The following is a 22,651-nucleotide window of genomic DNA, read 5'->3' on the forward strand; positions in this document are numbered from 1 at the left end:
TGTATATGTGTGTGTGTATATATGTGTGTGTGTGTATATGTGTGTTATCAGTCAATCCCAGGCAAACATTTGCCCTCCTCAGCATTCCGGGGATGTGATGAGTGCAGCATTCACAGGGACCTGTGATCCACTCTTTCACTTCCCGCAGATGGTGGCCTTTGTCTCAGTGTCCAGCCCGGGCCGCAGCCGCCTCACAAATGCCACTACACACAAACGCATGTATGTCTGGACGCAAGTGGCCATAGGGAAAATGTGTGAGGCTGCAGTTATTTGACTGTAAAACATAAAGTGCATTATGAACGAGGCTCACGGAGCGTCTTCTGTCTCACCGCAGGTACAGTTTTGTTCCTGAGTTTATGGTCGATGGATTTATCACTGACAAAACAACATATCTTTAGTAAGTTTGCATTGGTTTTCTTCACAATGATCAAATACAAAAGTCTCACGCTGCCCGTCTGCGCAGGTTAGAAAAGTAAAGCATGGGTGACTGGAGCTTTCTGGGGCGGCTGTTGGAGAATGCTCAGGAACACTCCACTGTGATCGGAAAGGTGAGTCTCAAACGTGTGAAATAAAACGGTACAAACCCTCAACCCACAACTGTAACAATCACAGCTCTGTGTCAGAGCGCGTTGTTGTGTCTATGAGCCTCACACCTGCACAGTCTCTCACACGCTGCTGTTTACTGAACCTCTGCCCTGTGCGCAGGTTTGGTTGACGGTTCTCTTCATCTTTCGCATCCTGGTGCTGGGGGCAGCGGCGGAGGAGGTGTGGGGGGACGAACAGTCGGACTTTACCTGTAACACGCAGCAGCCCGGCTGTGAGAACGTGTGTTATGACGAGGCCTTCCCCATCTCACACATCCGCTTCTGGGTGCTGCAGATCATCTTCGTGTCCACGCCCACACTCATTTACCTGGGCCACGTGCTGCACATCGTGCGCATGGAGGAGAAAAGGAGAGAGAGGGAGGAGGAGCTCCGAAAGTCAGGACGACACCTGGAGGACCACGACCCCCTTTACCACAACGGAGTGGGGGACGGAGGGGGCAAGAAGGAGAAGCCTCCGATCAGAGATGAGCACGGAAAGATCCGGATCCGAGGAGCCCTCCTCAGGACCTACATCTTCAACATCATCTTCAAAACTCTGTTTGAGGTGGGCTTCATCCTGGGACAGTACTTCCTCTACGGCTTCCACCTGAAACCCCTGTACAAGTGCCGGCGCTGGCCTTGTCCCAACACTGTGGACTGTTTCATCTCCAGGTCAGACTCAGATTTTACTCTACTTAAAAATGAAAGTGTCTCTGTAAATGCTCATCATGACTCTGTTCTCTTTCTCAGGCCGACAGAAAAGACAATATTCATTATCTTCATGTTAGTGGTGGCCTGTGTTTCCCTGATTCTCAACCTGCTGGAGATCTACCATCTGGGCTGGAAGAAGGTCAAACAGGGGGTCAGCAACGAGTTCTCCCCCAACTCTGAGTCACTGCTGCTGGGGTCAGACGGCCGAGGGGACGCGGTGACCATGGAGCAGAGCCCTCCTCCTGTGCTGGACTGTTTGCCCACATACACCAGTGTGAGTGAGGTGAACAGAGCTCCGGCCGAGGGCGGCATATACAGTCCAGGTCAAGTCCCTACGGTGATCCCCCTGAATCCCAACACGACAGCGCCCCCTGTCTCTCTGAAGGCAGAGGGCGACATGATGCTAGGAGCTATGTCCAGTCCGCTCTATGAGAAAGTGAGCATCGGGAGCCACAGTCACATAGCTGCGATGGAGCAGAACTGGAGCAACATGGCACTGGAGCTCCAGTCTTCAGATGGTCAAAACTCCCCCCTCTCTGAGCGCCCCCCCGCCCCTTCTCCTCCCAGCTCCAACTCCTCCTCCCCTCGGGAGGAGATGACCCCTCCGCACCCAGATGAAGAGCTGCTCTCCTCTTTCCCCACACTGCCCCGTGACACCCCCCTGAACCTCATCGCCCCCAAAGAGGAAGAGAGCGAGGAGGGCGCTTCAAGCAGCTCCCCCCACGACGACTGCACCGTAGTGACCAGAGCAGAGCTGCACCCGCCTCCGCCGGCCCTCACGGACACCAGGTCCAACGGAGCCAGCAAACCCAGTATCCGCGCTCGCCCCGATGACCTGGCAGTGTAGCTAAACACACGACACACACAGTTTTACAAACAGGCCACAGATTCAGCTCGTTCACATAAAGGTGCAGTGTGTAGAGTTTAAGACGCTCGATGAGCTGAATGTAGCGTTCATTTTGTTTTTAATAGCATTTAATCTCACCAAGCTACATTATGATTGCTGTGCTGGCATTCTGGTAACACCGAGTTCATCGAGGAGAACGATGGACTCGTCCTTGTTTTAGGCACATAAACACTGATCCATGTTGTTACTGAAACTGGCCTTTTGTTCCAGCTGACTGACAGTTGGTTTACTGCATAGTTTAGCTACATTAGCTATTGTTACGTGGCCACACTTGAATGTAAAGTCCGAGGGTGAACCAAAGTGATCAAACGTGATGTGGTGGTGATGGTTTCCATCGCTCCCCTCGCAGTAGAAATAAGAATCAGACAGAAGCCTGTTCTGTTCTGCTTGAGCTTCTAAAATGTGGGAAATGCTTAGCTGCTACACAGTGCACCTTTAACAATGATACTTTTAAAATGCAACACCAGGATTATTCTCATTGGCTTTATGTTTGTATAAACTAGATCTCCAACGGCTTCTATTAGTTTGACTGTCTACTAACCTGCTCTTACTTCTCTAAGAGAAGCCAAGAGAACCATGAAATGGAGAATGCATACATAATGTTGCCTTCACGATAGGGACACGAGTAAAGGGCAGACTGGATGGTGGGAGTGATGGACGATGTAGGAGGCAGATACGTTCTTTTATTCATTTTTTGTTTCTTTTGTTTTTGCTGGAGGACAGGCGGAGATAGGCTTGCACTTTTGTTCTTTTTCTTTTTCTGTGAGCTGTTGAAGTGCGTCAGTTTGTGTCTCTGTGTCTTATTTTCAGCCTGTAGTTTCAATGACGAGGGGGATGCAGCAGTAGTTCACTTGTAGAAGTAGATAGGAGACTTGTCCCACCCTGAGGCCTGGTCCGTAGGCTCCGCAGGCTGTGTGCACATACATTGTTTTTATTGTTTTTAGAATATACTTTAGTTCATCAGGGGCAACTATATAAAGTCTATAAATATGTAAATAAAGTAGCATTTATGGGCTGGCAGGATGTGTACATGGCACCTTCTGTTTTGAAAGTTGTTTCTAATCCACCTGCAAAGATTTGGAGCTTATTCTGACAAAGGCACCACACGTCACTTTAAATGAAAGATATTTGCAGCTTGGTCAGAGCATTTATCCGATCTCTTCTGGAGCTTGTGTTTGCAGTGTGTTCCTGGACTGTTAACCCTCGCTGTTCTGTACATTATTAAGTCTTTTTTAGACTAGCCGTAGAGTTTAGATTCATTTGGGAAAACAGCACAGCATAATGTGAATGAGTATTTTAGGTCCTACACAGTAATGTTTTATTTCCCCTTTTATTCCTGCCAAAAGTGAAAAGGCTTTTGTAGGTTCTTTGCCTCATAACAAATTCCCTGCAGCTCTTATTGGAAAAGGCCAAGTGTTGAGGAGCGAACAGGAACAGAGACAACAAGGGAGAGTGCTTTGGGGTGAAATTACTTGTACATCTTTATGTTTCTTGCTAGGCTTACATTAGTTTACATTAGTTTTGTATTGCTACTTGAAATAAATAGTATTCAATCCTTTGATATTGGTTGAAGAAGAAACTTTAAAGTTTTACATTTAAGAAAGAAAAGTGAATATTTTTTTAAATTGAAATACTTTTTACACAAGATCTAGTTCTAAGCTTTTATCTGGCTGATAAGAGCACATCACATCAGACTGTATGTAGTCTTTAAATGTTGAATAGTGGCCCATGTAAATCACTCAGTAACTGTACATGGGGCTGGGATGGTACCTAGTACCAACTTTCTACCATAGATCTTACATTGACCATTTGCAGTGCAAAACAGTTAACCATTCATCGTGGTTTTTAAACCAAAAATATGCTAAAAAATGTTTGATTAACCAAACTCTACCGTATATACGCTGCTTGCTCATTTGTCAGATGTTTACAGACTGAAAGATGTCATTGATTCAACCAAAGATACTTGCAAACCAAATGCCAATGAGATTGAAGAAACAAAGAGCACTTTCTAAGGAACACACTCGAGCAATAATGTTGAAGGCCACACCGATGCAAACTGCCTGTCAAACTCTGAGAGGAGGCAAACACCCAGGAGACGCTGTCGGACTGTCACTGATTGTAACATGAGGCATATTCATTTATATTGCGGAAATGTGTTTCATAACCTTGTTGTTCCGCACTGTTCATAGTATATTTGATATGTAGATTAAGATTTGCACAGGTAGAGAGTTAGACCACTTAAATGATGCTATAGAAATAACAGCGGGTGTCCTGGGAGGATGCATATTAACATGTGTTTATTTATGGGAGAAGTGCTACCAATACTGGACTTGAACTGCATAGTGACTCTAAAGTGACTGTTTTTTCTGTCCTTAATATGGATTTTTAGATTTTTGGGCCAGACTTTTCCACCATGGACAGCTGAGACAATCCCCAATGTGTTGACCAGAGGAATGCTTTGACTCCCAGTGTTCAGTGTCTCTGAGCTCAAGTGCCTTGTGTCTGTGTAAGAACATGTTGATGTAAATGTCAATTTACCTCAGATGTTTACAGAACTCTTACTGAATAAAACATTTTGTACCAACCCCATTTTGAGACACGTCCGCTCATTTATCCAGTAGAATGTGTCTTTCAGTTTTAATACAGTTTCAGTACATGTTTCTGTAGATTTTTAATTAGTTTGTTAATAATCTAAATGAATATGGTAATTAACACCAGTTCAGTTCATGTTTTGCTTCTATAACTGCGCTCACATACAGTGATGGAGATAGTGTAGATCCCGTAGTCACATGTTTTGCTGGTCTCTGTGTCCCGGGGCGTATGTGTGTGCCCTCAGCCTCGCCCATGAAGCTGTGCTGAGGCAGGCACTTCCATTATTCACGCTGAAAGTCCTGGGGATTTTGTCAGAACAAAAAACTCTTCAGGATCTGAAAAGGCCTTGAATGGAGGTTAATGCCATCACCACTCACTGGACAGCAGACCACAGTGTGCACGTGTCCCTGCTCCAAAAAGAGTCTGCTACTGTACTGCGGAGTAGGATTCAAACCAGATCATAGGAAATGTGTAGTTGATTCAAATTTAATGTATTTTTACTACTAAAGTTTTATCATTTCAATCCCCAGTTCTGCTTCAGACTGTATCAGCTTTTATAACAGCTGTATCCCACATCTCATATACTTTATTTCTTTATTTACACAGGGAAACACAATGAGAGCACTTACTCTCTTTTTCATGGCTGCCCTGTTCAAAACACAAAACAAAAAGGAAAAAAAAGTCCATAGGTCCAAATGCTGAGGTACTTTTTAAAATAATTCACCTTGATGCATTTTTATTTAGAAATCCACAGCCTGCTTAAAAATGTGAAAACAATCTGATAAAAGGCAGTCAGTCCAGAGCTGTGTTGGGCCCTCTTGTGGCCAAAAGCAAAACTGACCCATTCCAAATATTAAAACAAATTAATTATTTTCAGTATAATTACTTTACTTAACTAAATGACTTAATTCATATATTACACAAAAGGTTTGGGAAAGAGTTTATTTTACAGTCTTTTGTTCTTACATCCATAAACAAAACCTTGTTGTTGTTCATTCTTGTTTCACAGAGTTATTCCTCACAGCCAAACTGTGCAGGTATCTTCAGAGGCCTTGGTGCGATTCTGCTTGTAGCCAGTATCATGGGGCTTTCATAATGATAATACACTCCACGCTGGTACAGTTTGATTCCATTTGGACTGCAGTGAGCTGCATCAATGTTTGACAAGGGGAGGGGCAGGTCTCGTATGACGACCCTGGGAGTGGCACTGAGGTCAACGGTCTTTAAGCTGCGACCTGTACAAATATGTAAAAAGACAAAACAAATAAGTAAACAGTCATGTTGAACGCTCTGTGCGTGTTTACATTTGGAATAAAAAATGAAACACTGACCTTGAATAAGATACACTGTGTCCTCAGGGGGGCACACAAACGCAGCGTCCACGTGTCCTTCTATGCTCAGCTCTTCTTTGAGGGTTTTGGGGTACCCGTCTATCAGAGTGTAATGGGCCCCTCCTTTATATATATACACCTTATCATCCTGCACAGGTATTCAGTACACACAGTCAATAGAAATGTAACCACTATTACACTTTAAAAGAACTGCACTCTGTCCTACCTTTATCATGTACATTTTATCAGTGTAAGAGAAGACTGCGTCCACTCCATTGGCCACCTCCTTCCAAGACCTCACAATGGGGAAGGCGTGAAGACCATCTCGAGCATTGTCCAAGCGCACGTACATGGGACCTGAAGAACAGAAAGATTTTCTATAAACTTCAATAACTGGTGAGGTATGATTTTGAGTCCCAGCAACTTATACCATCATCACACTATGCCCAGTAAACCAGGGTGACCAGACGTCCCTATTGACCCAGGACAGTTCCAGTTTTGAGCCACTTGTCCCCAAAACCAGTGATTTGTCCCAGATTTATGCAAGAAATGTTCCAGGTGTCCTCATTTGATCCCTCAGTTGCAATGGCAGAAATCTGTCATATTATAAACTAATTCACAAGTTAATAATGTTCTTAATTAAATACTCTTTTCACAAGTTTATTGTCACAACCACCCAAAGCCAGTATGTCCCTGTTTCTTATTTTGAAAAGGCAGCAGGCTCTGAGTGCTAATCCAGTCTCCTAATGCAAATGTGTGTAAAAAGGACAACAACAACAAAATGACAGACTTCACTGCGTGTACAAGTAAGATTTGATATTAAAAATGTAAAAAAAAACAAAAACCCGAATAATCCGTCACAAAAATAGAAGAAAAACAGACTTTACTTCAAGCATAAGTGTTCAGAAGATTAGTTAGTAGCAGCCCAGCCTGAAACACCTGCGTAGCTAAGGCGGCTAACAGCTAAGGCGGCTAACGGCTAAGACGGATAGAGCTATGGCGGCTAATAGCTAAGGCCGCTAGCTAAGGCGGCTAACAGCTAAGGTGGATAAGAGCTAAGGCGGCTAACAGCTAAGGCGGTTATCAGCTAGCCCTTGTGTGCTCCTCCCAGTTGAGTTACGTTGACGTTCCTCAAATTGAACTTTAACGTAACTTATTTATCAGACAGTTCTCATTGTACAATCAACATTTTTTCAATTGGCCCAATTTTCAACTTATTTGATGAAGAAATGTCAAAGTTCTGCTGCGAGTGAGTTATTTTTTGGGGTCATAAATTACCCCAGGACGACACAAGGGCGGATAATAGCTAAGGCGGAAAAGAGCTAAGGCGGCTAACAGCTAAGGGCATTAACAGCTATGGAGGATAAGAGCTAAGGCGGCTAACAGCTAAGGCGGTTAACAGCAGAATATTCTATGCTAGCGGAGAGGGAGAATACCTCTAAGTAGCTATTTACACTGACATTACTAACGTGAATCTATTTACATTTTTTTCTGTGATAAATGTTAGATAAATGTTGCCACAAAGTACAGGTAAGTTAGCATCATGAATGACCAGCTAATTGCTATAATAACTGCTAATACAACTGTGCTTTTCTTGAACCAGATCTCTAAAAAACATCAGATTGGAAATAATATAATAATACAAGAACATTTGTGTTATGTGTTTTCATTTGAGATAGTAGTTTTATGCGGAGGTGAACAAAGTACTCAGCTTTGTTACTTAAGTAAAAGTACAAATACAGAGATAAGAAGTTACTCAAGTAAAAGTAAAAGTATCATGAAAAAAATCTACTTAAGTATTTAGTACCTGTTTAAAAATGTACTTAAAGAGTAAAAAGTTAAAGCATTTCAAGCACTGAAAATGTGTTATATAGTTAAATGATAAATAATGAACCAGTTTCTTAAATTTTCTTATGAATTTTGTGTATTTATTTTTGTTTTGCTCAAAGCGAAACTTTAGTCAGTATGTTTCCACAAACATGGTAAAAATAACTGATTAAGTCATATGAAAAGTACTTTTTACTTTTCAATCCTGTTAAAAAATGCAGTAAGTAGAAAGTAAAGATACCTGCTCTCAAATGTAGTGAATTAAAAGTAAAAAGTATCTTCTGCAAAATTTCCTTAAGTACAATTTTAGATATCGGTGCTTTATTACCTTTACTTCGTTACCTTCCACCACTGGTTTTATGTTCCTTTTTAATATTATTTTGTGTTATATTATAGTGTTTTTCTTGGGTTTTTACCTGCAAAGAAGTAACTCTTGCCGGTATTATCAGTGGTAATGGCGTCGAACTTAACGTCACTGCACTTGGGCACCGTATAACCACGCCCGTGCCCTAAAATGAGTACACAGTATTAAATTTAGTGTGACATGTAACAAAACCACTCATTTTTGTTATGTCTTTAGGCTCACCAAAGTTGTCACATCTCATGAAGAAGTTGCGGGCGTCCTTGGGGTAGTTCCCACTGACCTCGCCTGTCACTGGGTGGAACCGGGTGAAGTTGTGTCCATGGAAACAGTAGTAATGTTCCAGCCAACGCAGGGCAGAGTTGCAGGTCGGCAGGTGGTTCCAGGACTTGGTCTTCACTGTCTTCGTGGGGATGTCAAACATGAAAACGTCTTGTCCTGGATGAGGTGAGTAAATGGTTAAATACTTTTACTTCTGCTTGACAAATACAGCCTATGTTATTTTATGGAGTCAATCTATAACTGATAAAAGCTTTATGTTGAAATTAAACGGAGAGATCACATTTATATATTCATATTTCCTTTTTTTCCAAATATGGGACATTTCTTTGACATCATGTTTGCAATGAGGAAACAAGATTATAACATAGATCAGAAAATAGGGCCTTTAATGTTAATATTACTTACTATTATCTTTAATGTCTGTAACTTCACATACCCTTAAAGAAAAGCACTGAGTCTGCTTTGCATTCTGTTTTGGGACACTCCACCGCAGCTTGGAGGTGAGAGGGCACTCCTGGGAAGTCCTCTTGGATTGTTTTTGGATATCCCTCCTCCAGACTTCCATTAAAATAGCTGAACACCTTATCATCCTGTTGAAGAAGACATTGATATTTGGTTATGTGTTGTAACCATAGATTGTATATATAAATGGACATTAGCCTCACACTCACGTAGTCAACTCACAGTCTATGGTTGTAACAGGTAAACATTACTTTCTGGTGTTGTGAAACTTACCAGGAAAAAATAGATGTGATCGTGGTCCTTGGAGTTTACTGGGTTGTGCATTCGGAAAGCAGCATCAACGTGACCAATGCCGTGAATATCGTCTAGCTCTTTAAAAATGTTTGTAGCTAGCTGCGCATCGCCTTCATAACCCTTCCAGACGTAACCACCTAAAGAAATTATAAATTGTTTTGTACATTTCAAGACTCATTGTTCTCTGAGAATTTTAGTTATAGTTTGAACGAGCTGACAAACCTTTGAAGAAATGTATTTTTCCCTTCTCATCTGGCGCAATTGCGTCAAACTCAATCCCCGAACAGCGTTCTGGAGCTTCTAAAATTGGAAGAAAAATATGTTAGTAAGAAACATTTTGAGTTTATTAAATTAAGGTTCTATATCATGTAAAGTGTGAGCGTGTGAACTTTTAGCTGTGTTATAATGATGTTACCGCCTCAAAAACAGACCTGGAGTTGTGTTTTGTTTCATTCACACATGTTTGAGTCACACTTTATTATTAGTCTCTCTACATCTTAGGGTATATCAAGTAATAAAGCTTCTTCTGCATCGCACATATATATCGAAACACTGATTTCATATATTAGTTTGGGCATATTGAGGTGGAGTCTGGTGACTTTGATAGTGACAACCAGGGCCCTCAAAAGGTGAGCAGAAAACCTTTTTAATAAAATTTCTGCATAGTTTCTTTATTATTAGGGTTGTCACTGTCGCACAAATCTGCAAGTGTCTGCCTCTCAAATTTTGAAATTAGTTTAATTTGGGTAATCTAAATTCATATTCAAATGTGCCAAACAATAGCAATATAATTAAACTTGAGTTTAACCTACATGACACAAGACCAATGGTTAAAGTGCCACAGTGATGATGTTTGTACAAAGCAAAGAAAGAGCAGTATGTTTTAAACTCATCTGACAGTCATGATTTATTTTAGCATTCTAAGAAACTTTAGAATATTTTATGTTTAATTAGATCATGCTGAAATTTTATTTAAGTTAACAATTCAAACCTTATCTTTATAATTATTGAATATTCCTCACTTTAACTTTAGGATATTGTAAATATAGATACAGATTTCTTATGCAAACTGTTTATACATTTTTTGAGGTGAAAATGAAGTGGATTTGAGATGAGTCTTTGGCCTGTTGTGTCGGGGTGGGCGTGGTCTGAGTGCAGTGGCTCTCGGGGTGGGCGTGGTCTGAGTGCAGTGGCTCTCGGGGTGGGCGTGGTCTGAGTGCAGTGGCTCTCGGGGAGGGCGTGGTCTGAGTGCAGTGGCTCTCGGGGTGGGCGTGGTCTGAGTGCAGTGGCTCTCGGGGAGGGCGTGGTCTGAGTGCAGTGGCTCTCGGGGTGGGCGTGGTCTGAGTGCAGTGGCTCTCGGGGTGGGCGTGGTCTGAGTGCAGTGGCTCTCGGGGTGGGCGTGGTCTGAGTGCAGTGGCTCTCGGGGAGGGCGTGGTCTGAGTGCAGTGGCTCTCGGGGTGGGTGTGGTCTGAGGGCAGTGGCTCTGGGTGCATCTCTCCAGCTCTGAACTGAAAGGTCACATGACCTGGACTGGCTCTGCTCTGCTGTTGTCTAAAGACTCTCTAAACATGGCTGCTGCGTCACTGAGAAACATGAACTGAACTAAAACCAAAGAAAGTCCTGCTGGCTCTGAAACTCGTCTGTGGACTGGGCTCCTCCTCCACTGGTCACATGACAAATGAATGAACTGAATCAAAACCTTTAACAAGTGCTCTGCTGCTCCTCTAAAGGCCCCATAAAACTGTCTCTGCTGCTGCGTTTGGTCTGTGTTTGCCTGGGCTCTCATGACTGGAGCCTGTTCTCGGATCCACACAGTCAAATATTTAGTTTTTTACCCAATTTCAAAATTTAGTGTATTCATTTATTTTAAATATTTTTGTTCCATTCCTGAAAACAACCGTTTACAAATATAACATTACTTAGGCTGTTTTTTTTCATTGTACATCAGCGCTGTTATACTGGGGCTGAAACATACTGTATGTGCAACTCATTTGACGTCTGACAGTTTTAAACTCCAGGTGTGGTGTTAGACTTTGGTCTCTCCTCCCCGTACATGATGGGGTAATATGTCCTGGCTGAAGGTTAAGTACACACATACATACATACACACATACATACACACACACACCCCTACATGACTATTTTAGATTGTGTGGGGCTCCCCCAGAGCAAAAGGGGGAAATATGGGATTTTAACAATATTCATTGTGGGTGCTGGTCGCCTTCACCATCCTTCTTTGGGAAGCAGTTCAGAAACATGCACAAACCAAACCGGAGAGGATTCTTCTTAAATGTGACCTATGGTCAACCTCAGAATGCGATAAGTATGTCAAAATGACCATACAGTGCACCAAGGGGTCACCCAGTATGTACCAATCTGATTTACGTTCCGTTGTTCATTGGAAGACGCCAAATGCCCCGTAAAAAATGGGCTGTCCCCCTGGTGTTAACTATACAAAGTACTGGTGTGGACACGTGGTGCAGCCGCCTACCCTACACTAGGATACGGGGAGATCTGTATTGGCTGTGCGGAGACATGCAGTTGAGGTACAAGTTGAAAGTAATATTTATGGGCACGTTTACTATAGTGTGGCTAATTATGCCCATCACCCTCTGGGGACATCTTAACAAGACTCTCCCCCACCCCCAGAGGGCTAAACGATCGGTAATGCCAGGACTCGTGGACCAAAATAACCCCACTTATATTGACACTACTGGCCATTCCTATAGTGGTCCCTGATGAGTATAAACTGACGGATCAAATAGCGGCCGGTTTGGAAAATTTACTTATAATTTCTGCAGTTTTCCCAATCACACCCAACAAAAATGTGGACCGCATTAATTACATTTATTATAATTTGCTAAGGCTTAGTAACCTAACTAGAGACTAGAAGGTTTGGCCAATCAGCTTCACCCAACATCCTTCGTAGATTTTCAAAATAGAATGGCCCTAGACATGCTTCTAGCAGAGAAAGGTGGGGTTTGTCACATTTTAATGATCAGTGTTGTACTTTTATTCCTAATAACACAGCTCCTGATGGGTCGGTGACCAAAGCTCTAGAAGGACTATGCATGTTGTCTAGAGAAATGCACAATGCGGCTGGAGTAAACAACCTGGTAAATAAGTGTCTAGACAATGTTTTGGGTAAATGGAAAGGTCTGGTGGTCTCACTGATCACCTCATTAGTTGCTGAACTCGCCCTGATCTGAGGGGACAGTATGTTTTGCTGAGGGATGACAGAGGGGACCAGGTACCACATGATGTTACCCTGCTCTGGGATGTGACCTCTTAGAAGAGGTCAAAAGGGGGAAATGAAGGGTAGATCAAGTCATAAAGCTTCTTCTGCATCACACATATATATCAAAACACTGAATTCATATATTCATTTGAATACTGTTTAATGAAATCACATATTGGCTTGAACACCGTTTTAATGCTTTAACAAGCAGTTGGGGCTTTGCAGAAACTCCTTTACAGACATAAGTCAGCTGGAGGAGACTCAAGGCCGGAAAAACAGACCGTTGCAGTCGGGGATGTCCAAGAGAGGCGAACGAGGCCGGGAGGAGGAACCAAGGTGTCAACCTGCTCAACATAATATTTGCATATTCATGTTGTATTTTACTTTTGGGTCAAGGGAAAGGCAGAGAGTCAGAGCGCCTGGCTTAAGTCCTGCATACGTAGGCTGTTAGCTCTGTTACCCACAGCTCTGTATTAGATTGCATTTGTCGGGGGAATACATTTTTGTGATTTGAACTGATCGAATCCAGTCGTCATTTTTGATAGAACACGCCTAACAATCTCCAAAGCTAAAAATGCTCTCTTCCAACTTGTGATGTCATGAAGTGTTCTTTCCAAGTTAACAGCTAATTTTTATCTTTGATTCAGTAGAGATCGGAAATTCCAGCGCTGAAATCATCCAAATAATTTTAGTGAAGGTGTGTGGAGTTTAAAAACACTTCCTGTATCACCACATGATGACATCACAAGGTGGAACAGAGTGTTTTCAGTGTGAGAGAAGAACTCAGCCTAAATATGCAGGTTTGTTTGTGTGTTAAACATGTGAGAATGAAACAAAACGCAACTCCAGGTCTGTTTGTGATGAGAAAATAGTAGTAAGTAACTGTCTCAAGTACCTGTTCTTTTGCACTCTACGCGACTTGCGCCCGGGGGAGTTCTGGTCCCTTCCTGCTCTTGTCCATTGACGTCCACACACCAGCAATGTCCAGTCGAACCGTGGCACTAAAAATAAAACAAACACATAAAATTATAACCATATATCTATACAATATTATAGTAACATGAACATGGATAGACTGCATATATAAATGGACACAGACAACTTGCTATCTGGCACGTTCCAAATAAGAAGTGATCATGTGCGCACTTCTGGCTCCTTCATCTCAGGCTCCAATTCACTTTCTACTGAAAAACCCCCGCTCTCTGTATCTGCTGCTGTTCTACATCCTACATCTGATCCTGTTGTTTTTATGTCTCTTTTGTGTCTCTAAATCAAGATATGAACATTAATATCAGAAAAATCAGGCGCCTTCTTTCCCCGAGGTCACTCCCGCTAGCGTTAACAACAGGTTTGATTGACAGCGTTGCTAAGGGCCATCTTCCTTCTAAACCAGTGGTGCAGCCGGGAAGGGGCGTTACCGGCAACCGCCTCCCTCCGGATTGGTTCTTTGGTTGCTCTGATACTCGTGGTCAGAATTCCTAATATGCAACTTGGCTCCAAATTCGCTCTATAACTGCTCTAACCTCACACTCACTCAGTCCACTTCTTTATACAGTCTGTGGACATGACACAGTAAAAATACACACCTGCTTGGGCTCGTATTCTCCATTGGCATCACACTGTGGAACATAGGCCCCTGCTATGGGAGGCCCCCCTGCGTTGGACGGGGCTCTGTCTCTACGGTGTTCACAGTGGGTTTTTCGGCGCGCAGGGTCATCTGTGGAGAACACACAGTTTGTGGAACAGTGTTTTCAGTTTGAGAGAAGAACTCAGCCTAAATATGCAGGGTTTGTGTGTTAAACATGTGTGAATGAAACAAAACACAACTCCAGGCCTGTTTGTGATGAGGAAATATTATAACATAGATCAGAAAATAGTGTAATATGGACCTTTAATAGAGATTTGAAGTTCTCTACAGAAGTGGCCATTCTGATGCTCAGGGAAAAGTATTAACTGCCTTTTCATTTTATCTTCATCAGTGTTTATAAAGCATGTAATAGTAAGTAACTGTCTCAAGTACCTGTTCTTGTGCACTCGACGTGATCTGCACCCGGGGGAGTTTTGGTCCCTTCATGCTCTTGTCCATTGGCGTCCACACACCAGCAATATCCAGTCGAACCATGGCACTAAAAATAAAACAAACACATGGAATTATAACCATATAACTATACATTATTGTAGTATTATAGTATTATAGATAGATTGTATATATAAATGGATGTAGCTAGCTTGCTAGCCACTACGTTCCAAATATGAAGTGATCATGGGTGCGCTTTTGGATCCATCGACTCTGGCTCCAATTCACTTTCTATTGAAAAACTGTGTCCTCTCTCTCTGTCTCTGCTGCTTCAGACTCATTCTGGTCTTAAATGTTCGTATTAACCCTCTACATGATCCTGGGGTTTTTATTTCACTATTGTGTCTGTAAATCAAGATCTGAACATTAATAACAGACAAATCAGGTCCTTCTTTCCCCGAGGTCGCTCCTGCTAGTGCTAGCGACAGGTTTGATTGACAGAGTTGCTAAGTGCCCTCTCCCTTCCAAACCAACAGTGTGGGCGGGAAGGGGCGGTACCTTCAACACACTTGCTCCTGATTGGCTCTTTGGTTGCTATGATACTTGTGGTCAGACTTCTAAATATGGAACTCGGCTCCAAATTCGCTCTCAGATGCCCTGATGACAGCTGGACTCTCTCCTCCTCCCCGCCTGGCCCTCCTCCACCCGCCTTCCCCTCCTCCTTGTTGTTTGATTTTCCTGTTTGTTTTTGTGCGTAGGCAGCACGGTGGCTGAGTGGCTCATGCCTCACAGCAGAGGGTTTGGTTCGATCCCCGAGTCGCCCAGGCCTTTCTGTGTGGAGTTTTTCATGTTTCTCCTCGTGTCTGGATGGGTTTCCTCCGGTTTCCCCCATCAACCAAAACATGAACGCCCTTCGAGACAACTGTTGTTGTGATTTTCGGCGTTACAAAAATAAAATGAATTGAATTGTAACTGCTAACCTCAATGAGCTTCATTTGTGACGTCACCCACAGCGTCACACTCACTTAGTCCACTTTATACAGTCTGTGGACGTGACACATTAAAAATACACACCTGTTGGGGCGAGTACTCTCCATTGGCATCACACTGTGGAATAAAGGCCCCTAGCATGGGAAGCCCCTCTGCGTTGGTCCCGGCTCCTTCTTTATGGTGTTCACATTGGGTTTTTCGGCGCGGAGGGTCATCTGTGGAGAACACACAGTTTGAGAGAAGAACTCAGCCTAAATATGCAGTTTTTATAAAGCATGGTAATAGTAATTAACTGTCTCAAGTACCTTTTGTTGTGCACTCTACGCGATCTGCGCCCGGGGCAGTTTTGGTCCCTTCATGCTCTCGTCCATTGGTGTCCACACACCAGCAATGTCCAGTCGAAGGATGGCACTAAAAATAAAACAAACATATGAAGTTATAACCATATATCTACACATTATTATAGTAACATGAACATAGATAGACTGTATATATAAATGGACATAGCAAAAGATGAAGTTTAAATGTGTAACTGGACAAATAGTTGTAAGAGTTTCACTGCTCATTCAAGCCACTTCTTCAGTTCTGGTCAGATTGCTGGTGGCCACTGCCTTATATCTGTCTGAAGGAAACTGCAAACATCTATTGTCATCTATAGCTTCTTTAACTGGAGATGTAGATTTACAGCAGACTGGGGTCCAGAGGAGCTCTCCCGCCGGTGTTGGTACATCCTCTTATGAAGTGTCTGTTTAGTTTCTCCAGTGTAACGCTCACTGCACTCTTCACTACACTGAATGGAGTAGACCACATCACTATGTTTATGGCTCAGGGTTTTGTCCTTGTGAACTGTGAACCAGTTTTTGCCTTAAAGTGTTTGTGAGTTTGAAAAAGACAGGAATCTCATACTGTCTGAAAATTCTCTGAAGTCCTCTCTGCTTGTGGATATCTAAAGTGGGTCTTCAGTAGATCTAAGAGAGCAAGAAAACAGGACAACAGGGAATCTGAACTTAGGAGAAAGGTGTTCCTATTCCTTACACAGCGGGTGTGTCTGAAAAACTTCAGTAAAACAGCTACTCCAAAAGAGAATGAACCAACACGGGAGTGAGAGCTGCGCTGGACCCCAGTCTGCTGTTCATCTACATCTCAAAGACACTAACCACTCCTTTGAAGATAGTGAAGTTAAGATGAGCTTCATTTGACTGGACTTGGACACTGTGGGTGACGTCACACTCACTCAGTCCACTTCTTTATACAGTCTGTGGACGTGACACAGTAAAAATACACACCTGTTGGGGCTCGTACTCTCCATTGGCATCACACTGTGGAACATAGGCCCCTGCTATGGGAGGCCCCCCTGCGTTGGACGGGGCTTTGTCTCTACTGTGTTCACAGTTGGTTTTTCGGCGTGGAGGGTCATCTGTGGAGAACACACAGTTTGTGGAAGAGTGTTTTCAGTTTGAGAGAAGAACTCAGCCTAAATATCCAGTGTTTGTGTTAAACATGTGTGAATGAAAGAAAACACAACTCCAGGTCTGTTTGTGATGAGAAAATAGTGTAATATGGGACATTAATACAGTTTAATTGACGTTCTCTACAGAAGTGATTGTTCTAATGCTCAGGGAAAAGTATTGTTAACTGCCTTCTCATTTTATCTTCATCAGTGTTTATAAAGCATGTAATAGTAATTAACTGTCTCAAGTACCTTTTGTTGTGCACTCCACACTACCTAAACCTGGGGGAGTTTTGGTCCCTTCATGCTCTCGTCCATTGGCGTCCACACACCAGCAATATCCAGTCGAACCATGGCACTAAAAATAAAACAAACATATGAAATTATAACCATACATCCTCACATAATTATAGTAACATAACCATAGACTATATATAAACGTGTCCATTTAGCTAACTTACTAGCTGCTGCGTTCTAAATAGGACATTATCATGGGCACACTTCTGGATCCATCGACTCTGGCTCCAATTCACTTTCTACTGAAAAACTGTGTCTTCTCTCTGTACCTGCTGCTGTCAGACTCGTCATTTTGGTCTTAAATGTTCATATTGACCCGCTCTACATGATCCTGTTTTTTTATTTCACTATTTTGTCTGTAAATCATGAATATCATATGAATATTAATAACAGACAAATCAGGTGCCTTTTTCCCCTGAGGCCACTCCCGCTAGCGTTAGCAACAGGTTTGATTGACAGCTTTCTTAAGTGCTCACTCCCTTCTAAACCAGTGTTGCAGGCGGGAAGGGGCGTTACCTTCTAAACCCTCACCCCGGATTGGCTTTTTAGTTGCTATGATACTCGCGGTCAGGCTTCTAAATATGGAACTCAGCTCCAAATTCGCTCTATACCTGCTCGAACCTCAATGAGCTTCATTTGGAGCCAAACGCTGTGGGTGATGTCACACTCACTCAGTCCACTTCTTTATACAGTCTGTGAATGTGACACAGTAAAAACACACACCTGTTTGGGCGAGTACTCTCCATTGGCATCACACTGTGGAACATAGGCCCCTATCAGGGGATGCCCCTCTGCACTGGTCGGGACTCTGTCTTTATGGTGTTCACAGTGGGTTTTGCGGCGTGCAGGGTCATCTGTGGAGAACACACAGTTTGAGAGAAGAACTCAGCCTAAATATGCAGTGTTTGTGTGTTAAACATGTGGATCCTTTGGCTATAATCTGGTTTATAAAGCATATAATAGTAATTAACTGTCTCAAGTACCTTTTGTTGTGCACTCTGCACGATCTGCGCCTGGGGGAGTTTTGGTCCCTTGATGCTCTCGTCCATTGGCATCCACACACCAGCAATATCCAGTCGAACCATGGCACTAAAAATAAAGCAAACATATGAAATTATAACCATATACATACATATACTTTATTATAGTAGCGTGAACATAGATAGACTGCATATATAAATGGGCATAGCTAGCTTGCTAGCCACCGCGTTACAATTAAGATGTGATCATGGGCACGCTTCTGGATCCATCGACTCCAATTCACTTTCTACTGAAAAACTTTGTCCTCTCTCTGTCTCTGCTGCTGTCAGACTCGTCATTTTGGTCTTAAATGTTCGTATTAACCCTCTACATGATCCTGGTGAACCACCTTGCTCTGGATTGGTTCTTTGGTTGTTATGATACCCGTAGGCCAAGTTCCACATTAGAATTCCTAATATGCAACTTGGCTCCAAATTCGCTCTATAACTGCTCTAACCTCGATGAACTTCCTTTGAATGGAGCCAAACGCTGTGGGTGACGTCACACTCACTCAGTCCACTTCTTTATACAGTCTGTGGACGTGACACATTGAAACTACACACCTGTTCAGCCGAGTACTCTCCATTGGCATCACACTGTGGAACATAGGCCCCTATCAGGGGACGCCCCTGTGTCTGGATTTTGTCTCTGTGATGTTCACAGTGACTTTTAGGGCGTGCAGTGGCATCTGTGGATAAACACACATTATAACATAGATCAGAAAATAGTGTAATGTGGGACTTTTAAAATTGAAAAACAGGATTTACCTGGTCCTGCTGCATCTTGTCTGTGAAATTAAATAAAAAAGAAGGAAAAGACAAACATTGGATTACAACATGATCAGTAGAATTTTGAGTTATTCATTGACAGGCAGAGTAAACATAACCTTGAACGGCTTATTTTGGGATTATGAAATGAAAACTATCATTAAAGCAACTAACTTCTCTAAAAGTGTTTGTTTAAATGAGCCTGCTGCTCGTTTCAATTATTTAGTAAGTGGCTGTATCTGATCATGCATTAGAAACAATCTGGCTTTTGGTCAAACTTTTGTGCTTGCAGTTCACTCCCAAATGGATTTTTTGTGTTTTACTTGAGTACATTTGAGAGCAGTATCTGTACTTTCTACTCCACTACATTTTTGAACAGGACTGAAGTAACAGTATTTTTTATTAATGTTCGTGCTCGTTCGACCTGCTGAAAAGGCTGAGGGTTTATTTTTAACACAAATATATACAAATTAAAACAGATAGAAGAAAATATAGATTCAGTTGTTTCTGTTGAACAAATCTCAGCTCAAATATTTATCAAAATCACCACATTTGAAGCTTTACACGACTCAAAATCTGTGAGAAATACTTTTACTTTTTACTCTTTAAGCACATTTTTAAACTGGTACTTTAACACTTTTACTTCAGCAGATTTTTTCCCATGTGATACTTTTACTTTTATGCTCCAGTGTCTGTACTTTTGCTTGAGAAATAAAAATGGAGTACTTCTTCCACCAGTGTTGACTTGTAAGATTATCATAAATGTGGAATTGGTTAGTACTGTGCTTTACTTTTTTATGACGATTTAAAAAGCAAATTTATACTCACACTGGGACGGCAGAGGCCAGAGCCAACAGCAGGACTGAAACGAGGAGGGATGAGAGCAACTTCATCCTGGTGCAGTGAAGAGGCTCTAATGAACCAGAGGCTCCAGAGAGAGTGCGACTGTGTGAGGGGAAGCAGCTCAACTTATACCAGCGTGTGTGTGTGTGGGGGTGTGTGTGTGTGGACAGGAGATAACCCCGTTCTGTGTGTCCTTACCCGAAGTTTCTCCAGAATAAACAACAAATCCACATTGTACTTTAACATCAGTCAGTCAGCACCCATAACCCTGTTGGGAAATCGCAAAGCTTTCCTGCAATGATTGCGGAATATTTGCAAATTGTGTGTTCTTGTAACATCTAGTCAAATATTAAAACAAACAAACAGAATGGTAAGTTACATTTTATTTTATTTTTGATGCACAGAATATATAATGTACCCCGTCCCCAAGAAAAAAATAATATGTTTCATATTTGGATTTAATAATAAATTTCAGACATTGGAAATGATAACAGACTGCCTTTATATTTAAAACTGCCTTTATATTTTAAACTGCTTTTATATTTAAAACTAAAACACTAAAGGCTGATGATAAAGCAACTAGCATCCCAACATAATTATTCCCTCTTACTGAATTACATCGCTATTATTTCACTATTCTGGATCTCCCGTGGAAGTTTATAAAACGTATCCAAAGAGAAGGTGAAAGTAAAAACCCACTCGTATTTCATTAATCTTCTGGATTGGCCTTGTAGCGGTAGATCTTGACGCAGTGGTTCATGCTGTCAGACAGAGCCATGTGTCCATCTGGCAGAAGGGCCAGGCCTCTGGGGCTGCTCAGGTTGTCGTTGACCAGTGGCCAGCCCACACCCTTGGTCGGGTAAATGAGCACACGGTGGTACTGCTTACCCCAGTCAGCCACAAGGACGTCCCCGTCACTGTCAATGCACAGACCCCAGGGGCTGCTGAGGACGGGCCCCAGCCCCGAGCACACCCCCAGGATTCTGACGGTGGTCCATCCAGGGTCCAGGACTCTGATACAAGGCACTCGCCCTGTCTCGTTACCTCTCTCTGACACCGCCATCATCCCTGTGCTGAGACACGCAGCCACCAGATAGGGCCTGTGGTACCCCGTCACCACTGTGCGCTCCAGCCTCACTCCTGTTTTAGGGTCCAGTTTTAAAGCAGTGAGGCTGCCGCGTTTGATATCTGCCACCAAGAACTCATCGTGTTGTGTTACAGTGACCCCTCTGGGGGCATCCAGCTCTTCATTAGAGGAGCCAATCATTGTCCCTCCAAACGTTTGCAGGAGGCGGCCATGACGGCTGAAGACCAACACCGCTCGCTCCGCTGCACAGGTGAGTGCGATGAGGCCACTGGAGTTCACTGCCACATCGAAGAAGTTACTGATGCGAGCGGACCTCTCTGCTCCTGTAGGAGACACCTGTTGAACAAGATTCTTCTGGATGTCTGTCACCTGAATCCGAGCATTTCCACAGTCTGCGATATATAACTGTCCATTCACAGTGGCATGGACTCCGCTTGGTAAGTTAAAGTCATTACGGCCTGATCCCTGTTTTCCAATCTGTTTGACTAGAACAGCAGCATCAAGTGCAGTGGAAACCGTCTCCTCCTCTAATTCCTTCAAACGTGGCTTCTCTGTGTTCTTTTTAGTTTCTTTGGCTTTCTGTACTTTGTCTCCATCTATAGCGGACAAAGACAGTGACCTGCTCACACGGGTTAAGGCCGAGCCTCGGGACTTCGATCTGGACTGTCTTTCTGAGCTCACACTGGTGTTGTCTGAGTGAGTGCTGCTTCGACCTGTATAATCCGAGGCCAGTTGCATTCTGCTGACCTTCCTGATTCCTCCTTTGTCTTTCTTGTCGCTGACAATCAGAGGACGCAGTCTGCCTGATAGGTCGGCTGTGGACACGGCGCGGCGGGGCTCCTGCTTTAGTGATCCGTTCACTGGAGTATTTACGTTGTAAGTGTAACAGCAGTCTTCACTTTCAGCTGGAGATGGTGGACTGCCACTGTCCACTGATTGAGTCGAAGTCTTTTTTCTGAGTAGTGCTTGCTGTGGCAGTGAACGGCGTCTAGTTAAATCCAGCAGGCTGTATCTTGACAATAAACTTTTGCGTTTAATCTTCGGGGAAGCTGCACCAGCAACGGTCTTTGTGTTAGCTTCTTCTGGAGGACAGGAGGGTTCCTCACATGACACCAGAACCAGAGCCTTTTGTTTTCTCTTGCTTTTCATTATGGGTCTTTTCTTACCGTTTGTTCTCCCATCAGATTCCTCGCCCTCAGACTCTCCCTGACTGAACGTTGGAGGAATAGCCAGGAACAGGTCCTGTCCTTGTGTCTCTGAACACACAGACTCCAGCTCCTCATCCTGGGAGGACTCTGACGCTCTTCGGCGCCTTGGTACAGGAGACATTGGTGACTTAAGATCGTCTTCATTCTCTGTAGAGCTGGACAAGCGCAGTTTCCTGACCACGCGCATTTTGCTATCGTTTGACTTTTTAGTTTCTGCTGGTTTGCTGGATCCTGGGTCTTTTCTGATTTCAAGTGGAGTAATATTGGTGAATGTTTCTTCTCCTGAATGTAAAGCGCACTTCTGTCCCTGGACGCCGCAGACTCCGATGGGGTAGGTCATCCCTTGTTCTTGAACCTCAACGTCTCCCAGACTAAGCGTTTTA

At 43.1% G+C, this 22,651-nt stretch overlaps 2 protein-coding genes across 2 annotated transcripts; one reads left to right on the forward strand and one right to left on the reverse strand.

Annotated features, from left to right (window-relative positions):
- The first annotated feature begins 333 nt into the window (after positions 1 to 333).
- On the forward strand, positions 334 to 4,462 carry LOC117384295 (gap junction alpha-3 protein-like). Its single transcript, XM_033981587.2, has 4 exons — positions 334 to 397; positions 464 to 548; positions 706 to 1,256; positions 1,335 to 4,462. Exons 2-4 carry the CDS (start codon positions 480 to 482, stop codon positions 2,140 to 2,142), a joined length of 1,428 nt encoding a protein of 475 aa, XP_033837478.1. The 5' UTR covers positions 334 to 397; positions 464 to 479; the 3' UTR covers positions 2,143 to 4,462.
- Positions 4,463 to 5,730: 1,268 nt separating this feature from the next.
- LOC117384305 (hemopexin) lies at positions 5,731 to 20,189 on the reverse strand. Its single transcript, XM_055227371.1, has 18 exons — positions 19,959 to 20,189; positions 19,131 to 19,150; positions 18,927 to 19,051; positions 18,327 to 18,432; positions 18,067 to 18,197; positions 17,299 to 17,404; positions 16,883 to 17,013; positions 15,902 to 16,007; positions 14,176 to 14,306; positions 13,485 to 13,590; positions 9,574 to 9,651; positions 9,331 to 9,488; positions 9,032 to 9,185; positions 8,539 to 8,751; positions 8,369 to 8,461; positions 6,352 to 6,482; positions 6,126 to 6,273; positions 5,731 to 6,029 (listed from the first exon to the last, which is right to left on the reverse strand). The coding sequence occupies exons 1-18, from the start codon at positions 20,021 to 20,023 to the stop codon at positions 5,806 to 5,808; spliced, it is 2,226 nt and encodes a 741-aa protein (XP_055083346.1). The 5' UTR covers positions 20,024 to 20,189; the 3' UTR covers positions 5,731 to 5,805.
- Between the last annotated feature and the right edge of the window lie 2,462 nt (positions 20,190 to 22,651).

This window comes from Periophthalmus magnuspinnatus, chromosome 2, assembly GCF_009829125.3.
Source record: "Periophthalmus magnuspinnatus isolate fPerMag1 chromosome 2, fPerMag1.2.pri, whole genome shotgun sequence".
NCBI lineage: Eukaryota > Metazoa > Chordata > Actinopteri > Gobiiformes > Gobiidae > Periophthalmus > Periophthalmus magnuspinnatus.